The sequence below is a fragment of the Rhinatrema bivittatum genome, chromosome 7, assembly GCF_901001135.1.
Source record: "Rhinatrema bivittatum chromosome 7, aRhiBiv1.1, whole genome shotgun sequence".
NCBI lineage: Eukaryota > Metazoa > Chordata > Amphibia > Gymnophiona > Rhinatrematidae > Rhinatrema > Rhinatrema bivittatum.
Window position 1 is genome coordinate 244,679,952 of NC_042621.1, and position 24,819 is coordinate 244,704,770.

At 40.8% G+C, this 24,819-nt stretch overlaps 1 protein-coding gene across 1 annotated transcript in view; it reads right to left on the reverse strand.

Moving 5' to 3' along the window:
- The window catches only part of MGMT (O-6-methylguanine-DNA methyltransferase), an 817,517-nt gene extending 794,173 nt beyond the window's left edge, over positions 1 to 23,344 (reverse strand). The window contains exons 1-2 of the mRNA XM_029610006.1: positions 23,293 to 23,344; positions 4,881 to 4,928 (exon numbers count right to left, since the gene is read on the reverse strand). Of these exons, the coding sequence (XP_029465866.1) occupies positions 4,881 to 4,904 (24 nt within the window). The 5' untranslated portion in view covers positions 4,905 to 4,928; positions 23,293 to 23,344. The remainder of the gene's footprint in view (positions 1 to 4,880; positions 4,929 to 23,292) is intronic.
- Positions 23,345 to 24,819: the final 1,475 nt, after the last annotated feature.

Here is a 24,819-nt window from a genome sequence, read left to right on the forward strand (position 1 = left end):
AACCCTGCAGAGACCACAAGCCACCACAGCCAAGGTGAAGGAATATAAAAATACATCAAAAAGTTCTGTGTGCTCTCCTGTGAATGACAAATGATCTGAAAGAACCAGCATCCAGCACTCACAGTGTTAAGTTGGAAAAAGGGCTTTACTGTTTAGCCTGCCCAGAGAACAGCACTACATAGCCAGCAGAAGAGGAAGCAAAATGAATGTTGGGAGACCATTTAAGGTTGAAAAAAAAGCAAGTATGCTTACGGTAAACTGTGTTTACCATAGATAGCAGGATGAATTAGCCATACTTTCTGGGAACGACCCCTGGCAGCTCTCGGCGGGAACACCTAGCAGCTAATTTTTTTTTGCTGCTTCACGCCTGCACCGTGCCCTTCACGCTCAGCCAATGGTCTCCTGCCAGTTCATTCCAAAGCATAGAAAGTAAAAGCATAAAAGATTAGTGGTAAGAGCAAGAAAGAGTGTCCAGGGAGATGGGTAGGGATGCATGGCTAATTCATCCCATCTATGGAAAACACTGTTTACAGTAAGCAAACTTGCCTTTTTCCACAGTTAAGCAGGGTTGAATTAGCCATGCTTTCTGGGAGTCCCCAGCTCAAGGCTTCACAGGCAAAACAGTAATGGTTTGAGAGAAAAGAGGTATCGAGAGTAGGTGGTAAACCGTATAACATTCTTTTTTTTTTGTGTGCTGAGAAGCCTGTTATTTCTGTGGTCATCTCTATGGGTTATGCCCTGACTTAAGATTGCATGGCCCATTAGGGCATACGATTTAGTTTGCTAGAAGAAGTTCCCGCCGAGAGTCCCAGAAAGCATGGCTAAATCAGCCCTGCTTATCTGCGGAAAAGGCACAATTTTGGCTGGCTCTATCTGTCTGGGGGGGGAGGGGGGGCAGGATTGGCCAGAAGGAGCCAGCAGCCAGGAAAAGAGGAGTGCATCTGGCAGCCCTGCAATCTGTTTTTCTCCTGAAGAGCTAATTATCAAGAGGGAGAGACAGGAGTCTGAGCTCTGAGGAATCAGAGAAAGACAGACAGCTGTTCTTGCTTCATAGCCGAGTTACATGTAAAATTCAGCTAGTGACAGAGGAGCCAGGAGCTGAGAGATTTTCTTTCCAGGGATATCCAGGCCCAGTGGCACATGGCTGGATCACCCTCTTAAGAGACTGAGTTAAGTTATCTACAGAGAAAGCAGAGGACGGAGAAGTTTTAGTTCCTTGCCTTTTGTCACAAAATCAGTACCTCACTGTAACTGCTTCAGCCTTTCAGCCAAAGTCAAGCATAAACCCTTGCTGGCAAGCACATCCATATGAGATAGGGCTGGAAAAGAGAAGCTGATGTACCGTGGCCTTTCTGTAAGAGACTGAAACCAGGCCTGCTTTCTGTTTAATACCAAGTAAACCATTTGGGGAAGCTCCCCAGGAGAGAGAGAGAGACCTTTAACACACTGCAGTGCTCATCTATTTGGTTTGTCATCTAGCCAGATCCACCATCGAGAGGGACTTCATTTTCTTGATTGCTTGTTTTTCCACACAATTTTGTATTTGGGACAGGGTGCACTCTTTACAAAACTAGTGATATTGGGGTGGATCTGTTTCAACCCTTCCCATTGAAATCGTGGTACAGTGTGCTGCGGCAGTCAAAAAAGCAAACAGAATGTTGGGAATTATTAGAAAGGGAATGGTGAATAAAACAGAAAATGTCATAATGCCTCTGTATCGCTCCATGGTGAGACCGCACCTTGAATACTGTGTACAATTCTGGTCGCCGCATCTCAAAAAAGATATAATTGCGATGGAGAAGGTACAGAGAAGGGCTACCAAAATGATAAGGGGAAAGGAACAACTCCCCTATGAGGAAAGACTAAAGAGGTTAGGACTTTTCAGCTTGGAGAAGAGATGACTGAGGGGGGATATGATAGAGGTGTTTAAAATCATGAGAGGTCTAGAACGGGTAGATGTGAATCGTTTATTTACTCTTTCAGATAGTAGAAAAACTAGGGGGCACTCCATGAAGTTAGCATGGGGCACATTTAAAACTAATCGGAGACAGTTCTTTTTTACTCAACGCACAATTAAACTCTGGAATTTGTTGCCAGAGGATGTGGTTAGTGCAGTTAGTATAGCTGTGTTTAAAAAAGGATTGGATAAGTTCTTGGAGGAGAAGTCCAGCAGTCTAAGTTTACTTAGAGAATAGCCACTGCCATTAGCAATGGTAACATGGAATAGACTTAGTTTTTGGGTACTTGCAGGTTCTTATGGCCTGGATTGGCCACTGTTGGAAATAGGATGCTGGGCTTGATGGACCCTTGGTCTGACCCAGTATGGCATTTTCTTATGTTCTTTGACTACACAGGGTAAATAATTTTTTGAAAGCTGTGAATTTCAGTGCTTTTCCCCCAACCTCTATTAGTGTGCCTTTTTTTTTTTTTTTTTTTAAACTATCCATATGACTATGTTGATTGCCCTGGCTAACAGGTCTCACCCAGTGTTATTTTTGCATTGCTTGATATTAAATAAGAAAACTGCAAGTTTATATTATACTTCACTACTGTACTTTTACCATTTAATGTTCTGATTGAATTTACTGTCTACTTACACAATACTAGTAAAAGGGTTAATTACTGATTTATTCTGCTGTGATGATTTAATCTAGTCTGTAGTGCCACAAGTGAAAGGCTGTTTGGGAAGGGCACAGAATTGTGGTATTGGGAAGACCAGGATCCTGTCTCATCACTCAGAATACGAACCCAAAGATAAATCATATTAGTATATATAATTTCTCATGTGGTACTCCCCACCTCATGCATAGGGGTAACTTATAATCTGGACCAAGGGGGGGGGGGGAAGGGGGCACATAGCTTTCTCTGATTGATATGCCAGATACACCTCCATACCATCCCAGGAGGTCAAGTTCTCCCCTTGTCGTACCACCATTAAGACCAATCATAACATTTCCATCCTGAAATTAAACACACTGAGAAATTGGTTGACTTAATTCCAAACCAAAATGGAACACAAGGGCCTCTCTCTGCCATTGGAACCACAGATTAAATCAGAAGTCATCCCTGACCCCAGTGAAGTCTTAGAACCAGCACCACTGCTATCAAAAAGAGCAGCCAGGTTCTAAGACTTCAGGATGCTGGGTTTGATGGACCCTTGGTCTGACCCAGTATGGCATGTTCTTATGTTTTTATAATCCAGACTCAATCTGAATTGATGAGAATCTTTCTCCAATAACAATCTGTCAAACAACAACCAATCGTCAAGTTTAAGAGTACGGGTCCATATACCTTCATTGTAAGGTATAAGAAGGAGTAGCTTCGTGGTTAGAGCAGCAGGTTATGACCCAGGGAAACCAGGGTTCAAATCCTGCTGTCTTTCCTTGTGACCTTGGGCAAGTCACTTTACCTTCTATTGCCTCAGGTACAAAATTAGATTGTTAGCCCTGTGGGGATAGGGGAATACTTATGGTACCTGAATGTAATCTGCTTTGAAGTACACTTTGAAGTGCCGAAAAGCAGAATATAAACTGCAATGAGGCAGAGAAGAATATGGAGAGTATAGAAAAATATCAAGAGAAGTCAAATCTCCATGCAGAATCTCAGAAAAAAAAAAAAAAATCAGATTGAGGGGCTCATGAGGCAGTAGATGCACAAGAAACACCATGTACTGTATGTTCCATAAGCTTATACTGAGTTCAGAGTGATGGGTCTGTGCCATACCGTCGAATGTTGTCACCACACATTATGCCTAATTCAGCACTGCTTATGAACAAAGAAGCATTTTACCATGCTACCTCTATTCTAGTGCAGGCATTCAGGGGTGTGTGAAAACCTCTATTCTAGTGCCAAGGCAATCATAGTTTCTTGCTGCCTTATTATTGGGGCAATTTTGAGACAGTCCACAGTGCCTGCATATCTGTGCAGAGTTTCACTTTCAAAATCCAGCCAGTGGGGTGACAGTGGGACCATTGCACCACGGCGGGTCCTTTTACCTGTAGAAGGAACTGGGCATTTTTTAACAGTATTTTTCCCGCAGGTAAACAGCTGTTTAATAGCAGGAAAACCTTTGAAAATTGCTCTCTAAATGCCAACTACAGCAAACTAGAAAAATTAGAATTGATATCCATAATATCCCTATTTCACTTAAACCTTTTAAATATAGCTCTGGGTTAGCAGCAACAGCAAGCTTTTCCATACCCATTTATTTATATCAAATGCTATGTCCCTCATGTCCTGGTATTAATATCCAGTAACAAAATCCAGACCAATCTGCCATTTATATTATTTTTACTTTCTATCATTCCTGGTAACTGTCTTGGAAATTAAAAGAATACATTCTTTATCTTACCATTCATACTGTACATGATTTGCCTTTATTGAGTATAAACAGCACTAACATGGGAGCATATGTCATGTAAATAATATAGTGAAACTTCTTTTGGGAAGAACAAAAAAAGCCAATAATTTCTTAGTCTATGATTAAATATTGCTATTTTCTTAATATCATACTATATAGAATATTCATTTTTGCTCTACATCAGAGAGCCTTTTATATCATTCAATGATTTCATATTGGAAAAATGAGTTATATGAATTAATTACAAGAGACAGGAAACTTCTAACAATGTAAAACTTGGAGTCCCCAAGTTTCAGTTCCACTGAAGACAGGTAGGTAGTGGGGGGAAAACCCCACTGATGCCTGCTACCAACAATTATAATTACAGAGATTTACAATACAGCACTAATCTTGTCAAGCGGATTCTCAATATTGACAGCTAGTCACTAGAGAAAAGAACCAAACTATATGTTATAGGAACTCTTTTGTAATGCTAATACTCTGTGTGCACCTTAACAAAGATATTTTACAAAGAACTCACATTTTTATGAAGTCTTGATGCCATGTTAAACAGGTGGCAGAGGTTTACCTACAAAGAGGGAAGAGGAGTCCTGTTAGAAACAAATTGACACCCTAAATTTCATCAACATTTGACAAGAAAAGTATGTCAATATTACTATTATTCCTCTTTGATATAAACTATATAGCTATAATTTGAAAAAGCAGAACATGGGGTTTCTGAACATGCCAAAATAATTAAAAAAAAAAAAAAACCCACACAGAAAATAGGGGGGTTTTTTTGCAAGCAGATAGGAATTATAAAGTGGAGTAGGTCATCTATCATCTGCAATAGATCATCGTTAATAGATGTCATGCTAAATATCTATAAACAGTCAGTAAAATGTTAATGTACAGAATGTGAATGTACTTTCGAGTGTGTCTAAAGCCTATACAAATAATGCTTGCACATGAAATAGCATACCAGGTTACAGAAACAAAAATTAAATCACAGTAGCACATTAAATAAAGGCAGAAAAAGACCATCTGGTCTATCCAGTCTGTCCAGTCATTAAGTCCATACTACTAAGGATTCAACCCTCAGCCAAGCTGCCAGCCACAGAGTGTGGCCACCTGCAAGATTTCTCCTTACCCATACTTCACTGTCTTGGGAAGAAAACCAAACAAAATCCCTGCTTACTTCTCTCCAGTACCCATCTTTTTTTATGCTCAACTAAAGGCATAATCTCAATAATCTCTGTAATCACAATAACTAGTAATACTGGGTGGTCACTGCCTAAATGATTGTTCCTCTAAAATCCCCTGCCAGACAGACCTGGCTACGCGAGTACCTGCATTTCCGCTAGAACTTCTAGATAATTCAGAACGTGCAGTCTCCCAGAAAGATCCTGCTGCTAGTTGATTCTATCATCACCGCCTGTCACACAACCTTGTTACAAGGATGCCTGTGTTATTAGCTGGACTCTAATATTTCATATTAATCTCTTTGCCATACATTCTAGCAGTCCCAACACCCATTTTTTAATCAGGCGAGTGCAAAGCTATGAACATTTAAATTCATGGTGCTGAGTGAAGCTTTCTATTCTATACATATCTATCAACTAACAATTCTATGTTCTTAGACCAATGGTTCCCAACTTGTGGTCCACGGATGCCTACAGGCCAGCCAGACCATAACAGGTGGCCCACGAACTTTGGGAGGAGATGAGAAAGCCCGCAGCAAGAAGCAGCCCAACAGGCCGCCACCGGATTCCATCCCGCAGTGGACGTGAAAGCAGGCCCAATAGGCTGCCTGCACGCACCAACTTGTCAGTGTCCAAAGAATGAAGATGGCCACAGGGCCACCCGTGTACCCCATACAGTCACTGTATGAAGAGTGAAGGAGGCCTTGGGGCTACCGATACATCCCATCTTGCCAAGAGCCGAAGAATGAAGGTGGCCGTGGGGGCCTGGCAGCCTGAATGAGGAAGCGGCCATGGGACCCCCATTCCCCAGGAAAAAAAAAAAAAGAGGGAGAAGCCCAGGTGAGAAACAGGACATGTGAGCGAGAATCTGTGTGAATGACAGAGCGGGAGCGATTGTGTATAAAAGAGAGGGTGTGTGTGTGTGTGTGTATGCGTAAGAAACCTGGGTGTAAGAGTGTGTGTATTTGAGAGGGAATATGTTTGTTTCAGCATGAGTGTGTAAGAGAGGGAGCGTGTTTGTGTGAGCATGTGTGTGTAAATGAGAAAGGAGAAAGTTCATGCACCCTCCTCCCCACCCCTACTAATGGACCGCAATCTCAGGGAGAATAGAAATCAAAAGTTCCAGGTATGGAGCGTGGGGAATTTTTAAATCCTTATTAGTTTTATTTGTTGTGTCTGATGCTTTGAAATATGTTATTGTTTGGGAAATTTAAAATAATGTATATGAGTTTTAAATTAATGTTCTATATGTCAATTGTTTTGAAATATTCTTTTTATTAGTATGGTTTTACTATTTTTTTATATTTGATTGTATTTGATGTTTCATGAGGAATGGCGATGTTTCTGTTTTTCCATTGTTGTACTACACACAGAGTAGCTTCTTGTGATTTCCAGTTCAGTTTTTGTCTGCATGTTTATATTTATTGTCACGGTAGGGCTCCGGTCAGGAGTTGAGAACACCACTAACAGGGGTGTCTCTGGGTGGAGAGAGGCAGGGTTGCAGACGAGTCCAGATGCTGGCTGGTGCAGGCAGGAATGAATGAACCCTATGGGCAAGTGGGAAGGTGGAATAGGCAAATGGAGTTTCACACTGACTGGGGATACCTAATATCAGATGCATGAAGGTAAGGGTGAACTTAAGTACTGATACTGCATGGAGGTATGTATGAATGTGAATGCAGGTACAGGTGTACAGGAAACTGGAACTGGGTGCTGGTAAAGATGAATTCAGGAAGCGTGCAGGTAAGAGTGATAATGGCTGGAGGTATAAGTGACCGAGAAGAGAAAACAAGACTGACAGAGAACGGTACAGACAAACCAGGACAGCACTGACAATGAACATAAAACACATAGGCCCGAAGGCAGCAGAGCAGGGCAAAGGGCCCGTAGGCCACACACACACCCTGTAGGCAGAGGGCCCGTAGGCCACACACACACCCTGTAAGCAGAGGGCCCGTAGGCCACACACACACCCTGTAGGCAGAGGGCCCGTAGGCCACACACACACACAGAAGGCAGAGGGCCCGTAGGCCACACACACACACACACACACACACAGAAGGCAGAGGGCCCGTAGGCCACACACACACACACAGAGAAGGCAGAGGGCCCGAAGGGCACACACACATACAGAAGGCAGAGGGCCCGTAGGCCACACACACATACAGAAGGCAGAGGGCCCGTAGGCCACACACACACACAGAAGGCAGAGGGCCCGTAGGCCACACACACACAGAAGGCAGAGGGCCCGTAGGCCACACACACACACAGAGAAGGCAGAGGGCCCGTAGGCCACACAGAAGGCAGAGGGCCCGTAGGCCACACACACACACAGAAGGCAGAGGGCCCGTAGGCCACACACACATACAGAAGGCAGAGGGCCCGTAGGCCACACACACATACAGAAGGCAGAGGGCCCGTAGGCCACACACACACACAGAAGGCAGAGGGCCCGTAGGGCACACACACATACAGAAGGCAGAGGGCCCGTAGGCCACACACACATACAGAAGGCAGAGGGCCCGTAGGCCACACACACATACAGAAGGCAGAGGGCCCGTAGGCCACACACACACACAGAAGGCAGAGGGCCCGTAGGCCACACACACACACAGAAGGCAGAGGGCCCGTAGGCCACACACACACAGAAGGCAGAGGGCCCGTAGGCCACACACACACACAGAGAAGGCAGAGGGCCCGTAGGCCACACAGAAGGCAGAGGGCCCGTAGGCCACACACACACACAGAAGGCAGAGGGCCCGTAGGCCACACACACATACAGAAGGCAGAGGGCCCGTAGGCCACACACACACACAGAGCAAGGCGAATCAGGTCAGAAGGCCCGTAGGCCAAACACAGCAAGCAAGGCAATACAGAACAGGACAGAAGGACAGAAGGCCCGAAGGCCCGAAGGCCAAACACCGCAAGCAAGGCAACACAGAAGCAGACAGAAGGCCCAAAGGCCAAGCACGGGAGGCTAGAGCAGGGAGCCCAAGAGAGCTCGATGCTGAAGCGCCGATGGTACTGCTAGACAGGGTTATAAAGACAAGAGTGGTGTATAGAGTAGACAGGAAGGAAGGAGTGGGCCAGCCAGAAGGACATGCTTGAGGAGGACCTCTAGTGGTGAGGCAGCTACAAAGCAGGCATAGCCGTAACATTTATATTTTTGGTCTCTGTTTTATGTATTTGACAAGGATCTGTCTGTGTTCTGTTTGTGTGACTTAGCTGAAACATTCTGCTCATATGTATTTTCTAAATAGGGATCTATAGCAGCAGTCTTGTCTGGATTTCTTAAAAGGAAGGGTGTTGGTGTTTTAGGGACTGTTGTAATATTTGCAGTGTTGCCTTTTTATAGGTAGGGTGGTAACTGTTTGAGTCTGGTACTTAGGGGGTGTTATGGTATGACAGATTTCCTATAGATTCTGAGTGGTTTTTGCAGGATTTTGAATTATTCAATGTTCCTGGTACTGGAGATAGTTTGTGTTGCTGTTAACTGAAGTGACAGTAGAATTTGAATATTATTTTTCCATGATGTGTGGTAAGGGGAAGAGTCCTTGTTCTGCTGTGCACCCTTTGTTGGGGGAGTTTCTGTGAACACAGAGTATTCTAGAACGCGAGGAGCAGGTTTTATATTGGGATTTGTCCCATTTTTTTCTTTTTTTTTAATTTTTTATTTATAACTGTTTTACATTATAATTCAAGTAAATACACTTGAATTAGAAAGCAGCCAATATAGAATCTAACATTCATTATATTGAAACATACAAATAATATATCATATTCTGCTTATAGTCCTCAATTTGAAGGGGGAGATCAAATTTACCTCAGGTTGAGTGTAAGTATATCAAAAGAAATTTTAACGGATCTGTCAACGGGTAGCTTTAATATGATCGAACTAAGCTAGGGACATTATGCACTCACTCCACAACTGTCACAGATGGTTCATTTATAATAGGATTTTTATCTTACAAAAAATCTACCAACTGCTCTGGAACAAAAAATATATAGGTATTATTTCTGTTCTTAATCACACATTTACATAGGTACTTCAGTAAAAACATTGCTCCCAAACTTAACACTTGATATCTCAGGTGTAAGAATTGCCTTCTCCTTAGTTGTGTGGACCTTGCCAGATCAGGGAAAGCCGACACTTAACCCCAAAAAGGGCTCGTCCTGAGTTCGAAGAACTTTACGACGTAACCATTCTCTATCTGATTCTAACAGGAAAGTAGCTATGGACATGGCAGGCCTGACTTGATCGTTCTGCGTAGATTCTAGAATGTTTATTACTTCGAGTTCAGGTTCGGGTGTGGCTGGCAAAATCTGAAAACCTTTATTTGAATCTAGATTCTTCTTATAAGATGGAATATAATATATCCTTGACAATGGTGGAAAAGCTTGTTCCGGAATCTTCAATATTTGGGTTAAATATTTCTTCCACATGTCTCGCGGAGTAAACAGCGGATCTTTTGGGAAATTAATAAACCTCAAGTTTTTCCCTTTTACTTGATTTTCCAACTGCTCCATATGGTTTAGTAATAGCTGGTTCTGCTTAATTAATTTTTGTTGGACATCCAGAGAATCTTTTAGTTTCCCCTCTAGAGATATTACTTTATTTATATTTTGTGTTGTCTGTTTCTCAATTTTCGTTATTCTATTATCCATCCGGTTTATATAGGCAGCTAAAGGATTAAGCTGCTGAAAAAGATTATCATTAACATTTTGTATTGCATCCCATATTATATCAAGCGAAATCACATCAGGTTTTAACATTTCTTTCTTAGTAGGGAAAACAAAAAGGTTTTACTTCTCTTCCAGAAAGTGGTGTGGCTGTGCTGTCCAAAGCGTCTCCTGCCCTGCTCCGTAAAAAACCGCTGCACCTCTCTGGCTTCCCTCATTGCAGAGGGCCTCAAGCCAGATTCCAAACTTTCACCTATTTGTTCCAGAGAATCTGAGAGGTTCAAATTGTATAGCTCGGCAGGGTTTGCAGGAGGTCTCCGATCGATCGGGGACAGAGTTGTTTGTAGCTCTTGTGGGGAGCCGGTTCCTACTTCCTCCCGGTCTCCCCGCAGCGAGCCCACTCCCGATCTCTTCGCATCCCGAGGTGACAGGCACCAGGCAGGAAGTGGTAAGGGCTTCACGCTCATTAGCCCTCCGCTTCCTAGCTGAATGAGGCATTTTCCTTTTAGGAAAATTCACAATCCAACAGGGCAGCCCTCACGCGATTCTCTGCGGATCCGCCATCTTGGATCTCCCAGGATTTTTCCCATTTCTACATGGAAGAATTTTTGAATGATATTCTTGAATAATTTTTGTGGTAGCTTTAATAGACGGTTGAGACTGGCCAAGGGTTTCTTTTGTTAGACAGTTCATCTTTCTAGAAATGCCCATGAGATACATGCCCAGCACCTTCCAATAATGGTGTAAAATGTTTGTATCAGTGCCTCTTGCTTTATGAGCAGGGGTGTCCTCTCTCTGCATAAATAGAATTTGGTAAGAGGCAGGTGGGGAGAAAGCCACTAGACCCCTGCCAAGATCAAACTAACAAGGTGGCTTCCCTGTCACAGGTGATTTTCTTAAAAAAATATTTTTTAAAAAATACTACGTGGGGTGGGGTGGGAGGAAAGTATGTGCACCAAACCTCTCTCTATATCTCCCTTTCAGTGATGTGGACTTGTCTCAAATATCTCTCCTTTGCCACCAGTCTCTCTCTCTTTGCTCCACAGTCCATCCCAACCAATCCCCTCTTGCCTTCCACCAGTGCAGCCCTGCCAGTCACTTTCTCCCTCTACCAGTTCATCCTTGCCACTAGCTCTCTCTCCACCAGTCTGTCTCCCTTTCTCCACTAATCCATCACTACTAGTCTCTCTCTCTCTCCCCCCACACCTGTCCCCACCAGTCTGTCTCTCTCTCCCACCTCACCAATCTCTCCACCAGTCCATTCCCTTCAGTCGCTCCAGATGCAAACATATACTGCTGTGTGGTTGCCTGTAGTTACACTACATAAGTGAACTCATTATTCAGTAATTCTTGCACATTTATTGCTGTGCTTTGCAAGTATAAGCATTCTGTTTATATCAGTAAGCATTATTTAATAAGTTACCTATTATGAGTCTGATGTATATATAATTATTTCTTTATTATTACATTAATAACTTTTCTATATAGGGCACATAATTACAGGTAAAAATGAAAGAGAAGCATGTGGGAGTTTCATGAAAATTTTGGAGGTTGAAAACAGAGCACATTCCCAAAACGGTTGGGAACCCCTGGCTTAGGCTATGCCCTGTTAGACTCCATTACTGTTTTAGCCACCATGCCAAGAGGGTGTTTCATGCTTCCACAACTCTTTCTATGAAAACAGTATTTCCTGAAATTTCTTCTCAATCTCTTCCCTCAGCACCTCACATCATGACCTCTTGTTCAGAACATCCATTTCCTTGAAATGGATTTGGTTCTTGGGCTTTAATACCTTTTAGGTATTTAAATGTCTCTTATATTTCTTGCCTAGTTTCACCTCTAATCTAGGGTACAAATGTTTAAATTCTGAAGTCTCAACTTGCCTAGCATAGTCAGGCTTCTAGGCCCCTTAGGACAGTGCCCTCCACACCCCATCCTACATCTCTTAAGCCAAGGCTGACTGTCAAGAAGTAAAACTGGAGATAGGATTTCCAGCTCAGTTACGTTCTCTTCTAAGATCCTAGGACTAACAGGTCACCACTAAAGGGGGACCCAAATGGGCACACTCCTATGTGTTTCCCTTTTAGAGTTCAAGGGTGCTAGAGAAGTAGTTGACATTGGTCAGACACTGAAAGCTACGAGAATATGGCTGGTTGCTTTGTCTTCTTATTGTCAGAGACTGCTGGGGACGGCCTAATAGAGGTTGTCCAGCTGCACTGGAAAAATTTCAGATTGGAACTACTATGGATTAAAGTAGTTATGATGTTCTCCTCTGCCCTGTGAGATCAACGAGGTATAGGCATGAGATTAGATGCTTAAGACATCCCTAGATTAGTCCCATGACTAGCTGTTGGTGGCTGAGCAGGACTTGAGTACTGGTGTTCTGGGGAAAGCGTTGGGACAGTATTCAAATGGTTTGTCCAGCTAAGTATATAGAAGAGACTTCAGGCCACAATAGCCTAGTCCAGCAGGTTCTGTGCTGCTTTGGAGAAGCAAAGTCACCAGGACAGACATCATCATCTTTAGAGTTCCGGTGTGGATGGCTGATGAGCATTATGATTTAAATTTGTTTTATGATATAGAATTTATTTGTAGTTTTGTTTGTATGATTATAGTGAAAATATCAGAGGTGATCATGATGGGTGATGGAAGTCCCTGGAGTAAGACACACTTGAAAGTTTACAGCATTGCAAAATTAAAAAATACAATTATTACACCCCTGAAGAAGCCAACAGGTGAAATATGTTGGGTTTCCTGCTACAGTGTGTGTTGTACAGAACTTAAACATTGTAGCATTTTTGTTGATGTCCATATTAGTTGTCTACAAGTGTGGCCAGCTTTTGAATTTTGAAAGGAAAACCCGCACTCACATTTGTTTTGTTGACTTGTTTTGAACAGTCGTCAATATAAGGGCTGTGAAACCCTTTGTCTAGTGACTTTATTAGAGATGAAGTTGATTGTTTGAGATCTTCTGGTAGAGATTTATTTTCTAAGAACCACTAATATCATGTTTGTTTTGCAAGACTTTGGTGGCACTGCTTGCTTTTTAGAAGAGATGTTTTATGTCTGTGTGAGAGTGTATGGGCCCTCGATTGTTTCAGGTATTGGCTCAATTTTGAAGCCATTGTCCAAATTCATGAACCACTTTCTAAAACCATAGGTACCTTTATCTAGATCCTATATACGGGACTCCAGTCACTTCTTTTAACTGAATATTTATAGTTGCCTACAGAGTGCCTTTTATTGGTCACTTTAGATACTAAAGCCCTGTATTCTAACATTTTGCAGCAAGTAGCCCTTACCATAGTCCAGCTGGCCCTCAATCAATAACTTAACCAATCTGGGTTTCCAATGAGTATTTGATTCATTTGGCCCATCTAGCTCTCACCAAAACTTTTTTCAAGATGGATGATTGATTTTTCTTACAAATTAAAGGCATGGCCCCTATCACCTGTCCTTACATTTAAGAACATAAAACTTGCCATACTAGGTCAGACCAAAGGTTCATCAAATCCAGTATCTTGTTTCCAACAGTGGCCAATCCAGGTCACAAGTACCTGGCAAGAACCCAAGGGGTAAATAGATTCCAAGCTGCAACCGGCATGGTTAAAAAGTAAGATGAAAGAGGCTATATTAGCCAAAAGATCTTCAAAAATAAGAAGGATATATCAGAGGAAAATAGGATAAAGCATAAGCACTGACGAGTTAAATCTAAGACATTGATAAGACAGGCTAAGAGAGAATCTGAAAAGAAGTTGGCCATAGAGACAAAAGCTCATAATAAAAACTTTAAAAAATATATCCAATAGTTGATCAAATATAAGGTATTTTATTACTGCAATATTTCTCCGTAAATCCTTAGTTACTTAACTTCAGCCTCCTATTATTCTTTAAAAGGAGTTACAATGTATAACTAAAAATTTTTTTTTCCTTTTGGAGATTATTTTGTTTTTACATATCTTGAATCCTAATATAAGGAAATTAATTGAAGTTTCTATGAATGTTGATGTATGAATATTTCCTAAATTCTGTTTATTTAGGATTCAAGTAATTATATGTACAAAGGTTTAAAATAATTTCTTTGTAAAATTGAATGAAAATGAGAAATAAAGAATTAAAAAAAAAAATATATATCCAAAGCAGAAAGACTGCAAGGGAGTCTGTTGGACCGTTAGATGATCAAGTGGTTAAGGGGGCACTTAGGGAAGATAAGGCCATTAAGGAAAGACTAAATTAATTCTTTGCTTTGGAATTTACTGATGAGGATGTTGGGGAGATACCCATTCTGGAGACAGATTTCAAGGGTGATGGTTCAGATGAAATGAACCAAATTATGGTGAACCTGGAAGATGTAGTAGGCCAGATTGACAAATTGAAGAGTAGTAAATCGTCTGGACCAGATATTTTATTTTTTATTTATTTAAAAATATTTATATACCGTTTTATAAAAATAAATTGTCAAAATGGTTTACATTGAATAAAAATAAAAATTTTTAAAAGAACAATCAAATCAAATTAGTTTAAAATGAACATAAAAATTAATTAATAGCTAGAACAAATTCTAGCTTAAAATAAAATCAATCATTTACTCAAAATAAAGGAAACAAAAAAAAATTGTTGCCATGGGACTTACTATTGCAGAGGAAAGGGGGAAGGAGGGGAGGGAAAGGGAATGGAATGAGAAAATAAGGATATAACTAACAGGGGGGGGGGGAAGAGAAAGGGAGGAAGTGTGATGAAATGAGTGGGATGTATAGGAGCTATGGAGGGTCGATGTATTATGTTAAGTGTTGCTTTTGATCTTGGGTAGGTATATTAAATACACCCTAGGGTTCTCAAAGAACTCAAAAATAAAATTTCAGACAACTAGTAAAAATTTGTAACCTATGATTAAAATCATACGTTGTACCTGAAGACTGGAGGGTGGCCAATGTAACCCCGATTTTTTTTTAAAAGGGCTTCAAGGGAGATCTGGGAAACTACAGACCAGAGAGCTGACTTCAGTGCCAGGAAAAATTGTGTAAACTTAGAAAGAATAAAATCACAGAACACTTATTAGAAAGACATGGTTTAATGGGACACAGCCAGCATAGATTTACACAAAAGAAGTCTTGCCTCACAAATCTCCTACATTTTTATGAAGGAGTGAATAAACATGTGGACAAAAGTGAACAGGTAGAGGTTGTGTATTTGGATTTTCAGAAGGCATTTGACAAAGTTCCTCATGAGAGGCTCCTAAGAAAACTAAAATGTCATGGGATAAGAGGCAACATCCTTTTGTGGATTGCAAACTAGTTAAAAGACAGGAAACAGAGTAGGATTAAATGGTCTGTTTTCACAGTGGAAAAAAGTAAACAGTGGAGTGCCTCGGGGATCTGTACTAGGACCTGTACAGGGATCTGGAAAGGAGCAAGACGAGCGAGGCGCTTAAATGTGCGGATGACACAAGAGTAGTTAAATCTCAAGCAGACTGTGATAAATTAGAGGAGGATCTTGTGAGACTGGAAGACTGGGTACCCAAATGGCAGATGAAATTTAATGTACACAAGTGCAAGGTGATGCATATAGGGAAAAATAACCTTGCTGTGGATACACATTAGGTTCCACATTAGGAGTTACCACCCAGGAAAGAGATCTAGGTGTCATAGTGGATAATACATTGAAATCATTGGCTCAGTGTGCTGTGGCATTCAAAAATCAAAAGGAATGTTAGGAATTATTAGGAAGGGAATGGCAAATAAAATGGTGGATGTCATAATGCCTCTGTATTGCTCCATAGTGAGACTGCACCTTGAATACTGTGTGTAGTTCTGGTCACCGCATCTCAAAAAAGATATAGTTGCACTGGAGAAAGTACAGAGGAGGGTGACCAAAATTATAAAGCGAATGAAACAACTCCCCTATGAGGAAAGACTGAAGAGTTAGGGTTGTTCAGCCTGGAGAAGAAACGGCTGAGGAGGGATATGATAGAGGTTATTTATTCTTTCGGATAATACAAGAACTAGGGGGCATTCCATGAAGTTAGCAAGTAGCTCATTTAAAACAAATGAGAGAAAATTATTTTTCACTCAACGCACGATTCAGTTCTGGAATTCATTACCACAGAATGTGGTTATGGCAGTTAGTGTAGCTAAGTTTAAAAAAAGGTTTGGATAAGTTCCTAGAACAGAAGTCCATAAAACACTATTAATCAATAAAGATCTATTCATTTAAGGCGTGATTTTTAATCCCCTGTGCACGGGGAAAACAGGGGTTATGCGTGCAGCCGGGCCTTGCGCGCACCGCATGCATTTTAGAAGAGGCCTGGCTGGGCACGTGCACAAGAGCCAAGCCTCTTCCAAGAGGCGGTGCCGGGGGTGGGCCGGGACATCGCCATTACATCGCTGTCCCGGACCTTGGAGTGCCAGCCGGCTGCAGGCACGCGCAACTTACTTCAGGTTGGGCCCTGAAGTAAGTATTGAAAAAAAAAAAAATAAAATAATCTGTGTGATTTAAGGGTTGGGCAGGAGAGGGGAAGTGGAGGAAGGTTAGGGTAAGGGGTAGGGAAGTTCCCTCCCAGTCCGCTCCAATTAAGAGGACTGAGGAAGGCTGTGATGTGTCGCCATGCGAATTTGCAGAATTTTACCCCCCCCCCCCCCAATGCAAGCACAGATTATAAAATCCCTCCCAGTACACTCCAATTAAGTGGACTGGGGAAGGCCATGATGCGTCGCCGTGCAAATTTGCAGAATTTTTCCCACTCCCACGAGAGTGCGGATTATAAAATCCGGCACACATGGGTGCATGGCCCACCAATTTTATAACATGCGCATGCATGTTATAAAATCGGCACGTCCACGTGTGCACACCGGGAAGTGTGTGCACACCTTACAAAATCTAGCCTTAGGGGCAAATCTTTAAACTTACGCGAGGGCACAGATTTGTTCGCGCAACCCAGCGCCAACAAATCTACGCCCGATTTTAGAACATGCGCACACATGTTATAAAATCCAGGGTCAGCGCGTGCAGATTGCACAATTGTGCACCTGCCCTGGCCGGCGTAACTTGCGCACTCCGCCACCGGCGCCCTGCCCCGCTGTGCCGGAGCACTCGGCCCCGCCCCCGGCCCGCTGTCACGCCTCCGGCCCCGCCCATGGACTGCCATCACGCCTCCAGCCCCACCCACGGACCGCCATCACGCCCCCGGCCAGCCCTTATTCGAAGCCCCGGGACATACGCGCATTGCCGAGCCTATCTTAGGGGGAGCTTGGGGCAGGTTTTCGGGGGTTAAGCGCTTATCCCTTTGAAAATCTGCCCCTTAGGGGTAGATTTTAAAAGCCCTGTGCTCCGGCGTGCCTATTTTGCATAGGCCGCCGACGCGCACAAAGCCCCGGGACGCGCGTAAGTCCTGGGGCTTGCTAAAATGGGCGGTCTGGGGGCGTGTCTGCGTGTCCGGGGCGGTCCGGGGGCGTGGCCAAGTGCCCCAACACAGCAGCCTGTGTCGGGGCCTGGCCAGCTGGCAATGAGAATGCCCCCCCTTGTGGTATATTGGGTAGCTATAAATCATACCATCTCAGACTTAAGATCTTTTGCCATCGACATGGTTTACACCCTTCCTAGAGGAGATGACAGAGACTGATTACTCTTACAATATGAACAGAGATAGATCTTTACTTGATAATTACTTCTCCCAATCAGTCAACTGTAAAACTGAATGGTCTGTGTTCATGTAACCTGATTCTTGTCCTTTAGATTGGCTCTCTCTGGTCAGGTTACTCTTGTGCCATTTTTAATAGCTTTTAACCTGTTGGGAAATGTAGTTCTTCTCTGATCATCACTGGGAAGCACTGCTTATTTGCATGGATGTTCTGGAGGTATTCTTAGGTATGGTTTTATTTGCTACTATTTATTCAGAGGTGCTGTTTGTGTGATAGCTCTACTGTGCTGTTTCTGATGTTTAATTTTTTTGCTCTACTAGCTGTGTCCCTCCCAAAGAAGTAGGTAGATGAAACATGCCCATGTTGGGGGACTGAACCAGACTGAAACTTGCTTATATGTTGGAAACCATTACATTATATTCAGCACATTGAAAAACTTTGGATTTTGAACTTAAATTAAGATGATATCCATCTGGATCATATTGATTTATCTTAAAACACCTTGTTCAAGGATTGATATACATTTAATTACCATTAGGACAATTTATACTCACACTTCCTCTATGTTTTTGTTGTCATATTAGTGTGAGTTTTCTTATACATACTCCTGAACTTTGCTGTATCTTAGCTATTATCACTGAAAATTGTGGATTAGTGGAATAAAAATTTCCTAAATAAATAAATATAGAAAGACATGGTTTAATGGGACATAGCCAGCATGGATTTCAACAAGGGAAATCGTGCCTCACCAATCTGCTAAATTTTTTTTTTGGAGAAGTTAACAAACATGTGGATAATGGTGTATTTAGATTTTCAGAAGGCACCTGAAAGTGCCCCATAAGAGACTCCTAAGAAAATTAAAAAGTCATGGGATAGGAGGCAACATCCTATTGTGGATTGCAAACTAATAAGATAGTAAACAGACAGGACGAAATAGTCAGTTTACTTAGTGGAAAAGGGTAGACAGTACAGTGCCTCAGGGATCTGAACCAGTGCTTTTCAATAAATTTATAAATGATCTGGAAAGGGGAACGAGTGAGGTGATCAAATTTGCAGATGACTCAAAATTATTCCAAGTTGTTAAACTGCAAGCGGATTGTCAAAAAAATTACAGGAGGATCTTGTAGGACAGGAAAACTGGTCATCCAACTGGCAGATGAAATTTAATATGGACAAGTGCAAAATGATGTATAAGGAAAAAAGTAACCCCTACTGTAGTTATGCAATATTAGGTTCCATATTGAGAGTTACCACCCAGAAAAAGGATCTGGGTATCATAGTAGACAATACTTTGAATTCCTTGGCTCAGTGTACAGCGGCAGTCAAAAAAGCAAACAGAACATTAGGAAAGTAAAGAAGAGTAAAACAGAGAATGTCATGCCACTGTATCGCTCCTTGATGAGGCTGCACCTGGAGTACTGTGTGCAGTCCTGATCACCACATATCAAAAAAGATATAGTTGCATTGGAAAAGGAATAGAGAGGGGCTACCAAAATGATAAAGGGGATGGAATGACTCCCCTGTGAGGAAAGGCTAAAGAGGTTAGGGCTGTTCAGCTTGGAGAAGAAGAGGGAATAAGATAGAGGTTTATGAAATTATGAGTGGGACAGAATGAGTAAATGTAAATCAGTTATTTACACTTTAAAAAAAATACAAAGCTTAGGAGACACTCCATGAAATTTGTGAGTAGCACATTCAAAAGAAATCAGAGAAAATTCTTATTCAGTCAATGCACAATTAAGTTCTGGAATTCATTGCCAGAGGATAGTTTAGTGGTATTAGATGATTTTAATTTACAACCTGATGAGTTAAGAAATGCTGGGAAGAAATTTATGGCTTCAATGAGTGACACTGGTTCATCGTGACTTGTTACTTTATCCACTCATCAAGCAGGGCATATTTTAGATTTAATTTCTTGTTTGGAGGGTATCCACGAATTGAATATTGAGATATTGGGAATTAGTATAGCTGATCACGTGCTAATTATTTTCAAACTTAACATTGTTTTTTTTAATATTTCTTGCATTCCGCTTAGATAAAACTTGAGTGCTTTTATAGTGATTTTTAAGAGATAAACCACTATATAAAATCTCTGGTCAACTTTCACTCAAAGAACAGACAGACATCTGAAAATCTGATGGCGATTTTAAATTTGTAGGTAATATATACCAAGTCAGTGACAATTTGGGACAAAAGGAATATGAAGCAGTTGATTATATTACACAGCTGAAGGACAGTGCCCTTCATGCAAAGGGATCATAACCATAATTCTTATAGGATCTGAGAAACATGAGAAGATGGCTAAAATGCAATCAGCTGAGAAAAAAATTAGAATGACTGCGGCAGTCAAAAAAGCAAACAGAATGTTGGGAATTATTAGAAAGGGAGTGGTGAATAAAACGGAAAATGTAATAATGCCTCTGTATCGCTCCATGGTGAGACCGCACCTTGAATACTGTGTACAGTTCTGGTCGCCGCATCTCAAAAAAGATATAATTGCGATGGAGAAGGTACAGAGAAGGGCTACAAAATGATAAGGGGAATGGAACAGCTTCCCTACGAGGAAAGACTAAAGAGGTTAGGACTTTTCAGCTTGGAGAAGAGACGACTGAGGGGGGATATGATAGAGGTGTTTAAAATCATGAGAGGTCTAGAACGGGTAGATGTGAATCGGTTATTTACTCTTTCGGATAGTAGAAAGACTAGGGGACACTCCATGAAGTTAGCATGGGGCACATTTAAAACTAATCGGAGAAAGTTCTTTTTTACTCAATGCACAATTAAACTCTGGAATTTGTTACCAGGGGATGTGGTCAGTGCAGTTAGTATAGCTGTGTTTAAAAAAGGATTGGATAAGTTCTTGGAGGAGAAGTCCATTACCTGCTATTAAGTTCACTTAGATAATAGCCACTGCCATTAGCAATGGTTACATGGAATAGACTTAGTTTTTGGGTACTTGCCAGGTTCCTATGACCTGGATTAGCCACTGTTGGAAACAGGATGCTGGGCTTGATGGACCCTTGGTCTGACCCAGTATGGCATTTTCTTATGTTCTTATGTAATGACTAGAATAGGAGTAGGAATAGGAGTAGACAACACTAGTCCTGGAGTGCAACAAACAGGTCTGGTTTTCAGGATATCCACAATGAATATGCATGAAGGATATTTGCATGCACTGCCTTCAATGTATGCAAACATCTCAAATGCATATTCATTATGGATGCCATGAAAACCAAACCTGTCTGTGGCACTCCAGGACTGGCGCTGCCTACCCCTGGGTCTATAAATTGGTTCTTTTAACTGCAAAAAAAAAAAAAAAATTTTAGTAAGCTGGTCTTGGAATCAAATAATCACTCTTGCCAACCGTTTATGATAGTTAATCATGTTTTGCACAAACACTCCACTAAATTTGCAGCTATAGAAGCTTCTAATCTGGATTATGATAGTTTTGTAGCCATTTTTATTGATAAATTTCAGCTAGTAAATCTGAATTAGATATAGAATCCCTAAATGAATGAAAGGTGGAAGACTGTAATGCCTCTGTGACCAACTCTTTTCAGATATTCTCACAGATGGGACAGGTCATAAGAATGCTGAGTAAGGATAAAACCCACAAATTGTATATATGAATCATGCCCTGTTAAATTGTAGAAGGAGTCCATAACCTTTTTGCACAACCTATTCACTTGTTAGTAAATGCATCCTTATCTGAATGGTTTTTTCTATCTAGTTTGAAATTGGCAGTAATTTGATTCTTTCAGAAAAAAAAAAATTCTTTGGTAAGAATCAGTGTGCGGCAGTGAAAATAGAATGTTGGGAATTATTTGCAAAGGAATTCAGAACAAAACTAAGAATATCTTAATGCCTTTATATAGATCCATGGTGCAATCAAATATTGAATATTCTGTTCAGTTCTGGTTGCTCCATCTCAAAAAAGACATAGCGGACATAGAAAATGTACAGAGAAAGGCAACAAAAATGATAAAGAGGATGGAAAAGCTCTCTTATGGAGAAAGGCAAAATGGATTAAGGCTCTTTAGTTAGAAAAGAGATGATTGAGGGGGAATATAATTGAGATTTATAAAATCACGAGTGGGATGAACGGGTAAATAGGGAATGGTTGTTATCTACTCTTTCAAATAACATGAGGATGAGGGGGACACTCCAGGCAACTATCAATTCGGCAGGCTTAAAAATATTGTAGGAAGTATTTTTTCACTTAGTGTGCTATAAAGCTATGGAATCTGTTGCCAGAGGGTGTGGTCATGGCAACTAACAGTAATCCACTTTGAAGCGCTGAAGAAAAGTACGAAAAGCAGAATATAATTCTAAATAAATAAATAGTAGTGGGATTCAAAAGAGGACTGGACAAGTTCCTGGAGTCAAAACCCATAAACTATTAGCTAGGTATATTTAGGAAAGGCAGTGTTTATTCCTGGGAGTGAAATACAAGAAACAGATCAACTATTGGAGTTCTGCCGAATACTTGCAACCCAGACAGGCCACCATCAGAGTCATGATACTGGGCTTGATGAAACTTGGTTGCACGGTATGTCTTATGTTTTTAGCAACTACCACCAGCATCAGTTCTTCCTTTTTTGGGGAAAAGATTATTGAACAGGCAAATAGCAAGTAAACTGTATAATGCTTTGAATACCAGCACAACAGTGGATCCCCATAAAACTATTCCCAGAAGGAGTTCAATGCAGATATATCTCTAGAGACACTAGTTGATGATCTTAGGAAGGATCTGGCTAGAGGAAAATTTTAATTATTAGTGCTTCTTGAACTTACATCAGCCTATATGATAAACTCATGAGACTATTATGTTGGTTATTGGAAATAGGTCAGAGTAGGCAGCAATGAGATGGTTTACTTAATCTGAAAGAAAAGCTAATTAGATCCATACCTTCGCATTCATTGACCTCTTTGAAGGAAGAGTGCTTGCAGTCAACTAAAAAGCATGCATTTTCTATGTGGCCCCTATTCTCTTAAACTTGCTTCCAAAAGAAATTTAGTTGATTAATAATTTAAAGTTGTTTCTGAGTTAGGTTAAATTATGGCTTTTATTATGCTTTTAATTTAATTAATTAATGAACTGCATTAAAAGAAGTAGTTTTGTTTATCTAGATGCAATCCATTTTGAAGTAGCAGAAAGGAAGAATTTAAATTAAATAAATAAATAATGCATTAATAATTAGTGATTTTTAGTATGCTTTCATGATAATACTTAGGTTACATTTCTAGTATGTTATGTTGGTTTATCTTAGTTTTATGGGATTATGATTTATTTCAATGAGGTTTATTTATGAGGGAGGACTGGGGATGACTTGAAGGTAGTTGCATTATAAATTATTCTCTTTAATGACTGTGGGTAACCACTTTGCGCTATTATGTGTAAAGCAGTACAAAGTGTGAAAGCAAAATTGCTTACCTTGTAATAGGTGTTATCCCAGGACAGCAGGATGTAGTCCTCACATATGGGTGACATCGGTAATGGAGCCCTATGTACGGAAAACTTCTTTAAAAGTGTCTGTTTTTGAAAAAACAATTATTTCTTTAAATAAGGCATTTCAAGGTTTTCAAGATCAATCAACAATAGTAAATCCAGTAGTATTATCTAATTCAGTGAAAATACAAAAATTGGATACTCAAGTTGACCAGATGAAAGAGATTCAAGCAAATTTGATCCAAGGGGAAACTAGATCAGATAAAAGAATTGAGAAATTAGAGAACAGTCTCAGATATAATAATCTGAGAATGATAAACTTCCCCAAATGTAAACTTATTTCGCCTAACGAACAGTTAAATAAATACCAACGGGAAGTGCTCTCCTACTCTTCCACCAATTTACCTAATATAATTAAAGCTTACTTTTTACCTGAATCAATTAAATTAGGTGAAGGAGAAGGAGAAAAAAATACTACTCAACAAAAACCAATGACAATGTCCCCCCTAGAAGACCTTTCTGGTTTTTTAGAAACTTCTCAGGAAGAACAGATAGAGAAAAGGGGAACATTGCTAGTGACATTTGCTATAGCAATTGATAGGGATAATTTGTTGAAAAATTTTCTTAAGTGCAGGAATAAATTGTACTTAGGAGAAAAGATATGGGTTTACCCGGATGTAGTTAGAGCGACACAGATACGTAGAAAAAGATTCTTGAGTCTATGTTCCAGAGCACGTGCTCTAGGAGAACGTATATTGATTAAATTTCCATGTAAATGTGTTCTAACAATAGATAATACACGGTATGTGTTTATGGAGCCTGAGCAATTGGGAAAATGTTTGTTATCTAAAGAGATATCTGCTTAAATTTTCTGTTGTAAACTCAGGGATATGACTGAAATCCCCACTACTTTCTAAATTTCTTTATTTAGATTTGTAAGTTTTAAGATGCTCCATTTGAATATTAGATGGATCTCCTAGAGTGCATGGTACAATAAGGTAATAGCAAAATTTTTTGGATTAATGAGATGTATACAAAGTTTTACTTGTTATGTTTGTATCTTTAAATGCTATACCTTACGGTAAGGTAAATCCTTATTTGTATTGTAATGGAAAAATTAATAAAGAGATTAAAAAAAAAAAGTTTCTATGAAACTTTTGACTGGCACCGGAGTGCCTACTGAGCATGCCCAGCATGCTATGATATTCCCTGCCACAGGGGTCTCTCTTCAGTCTTGTTTTGTAGCAATAAGCGTTAGCCAAAAATAAAATAATGAAACGTATCGGACCCAACTCCGCGGGGTGGCGGGTGGGTTTCGTGAGGACATCCTGCTGTCCTGGGATAACACCTATTACAAGGTAAGCAATTTTGCTTTATCCCAGGACAAGCAGGATGCTAGTCCTCACATATGGGTGATTAGCAAGCTAGAGGCTGAGTCATTTTGTGCTGAAGTAACCGTAAGGTATTGTTATTGAAATGAATCAGCCGAAATCACAGCAGGTTGGATGTAGA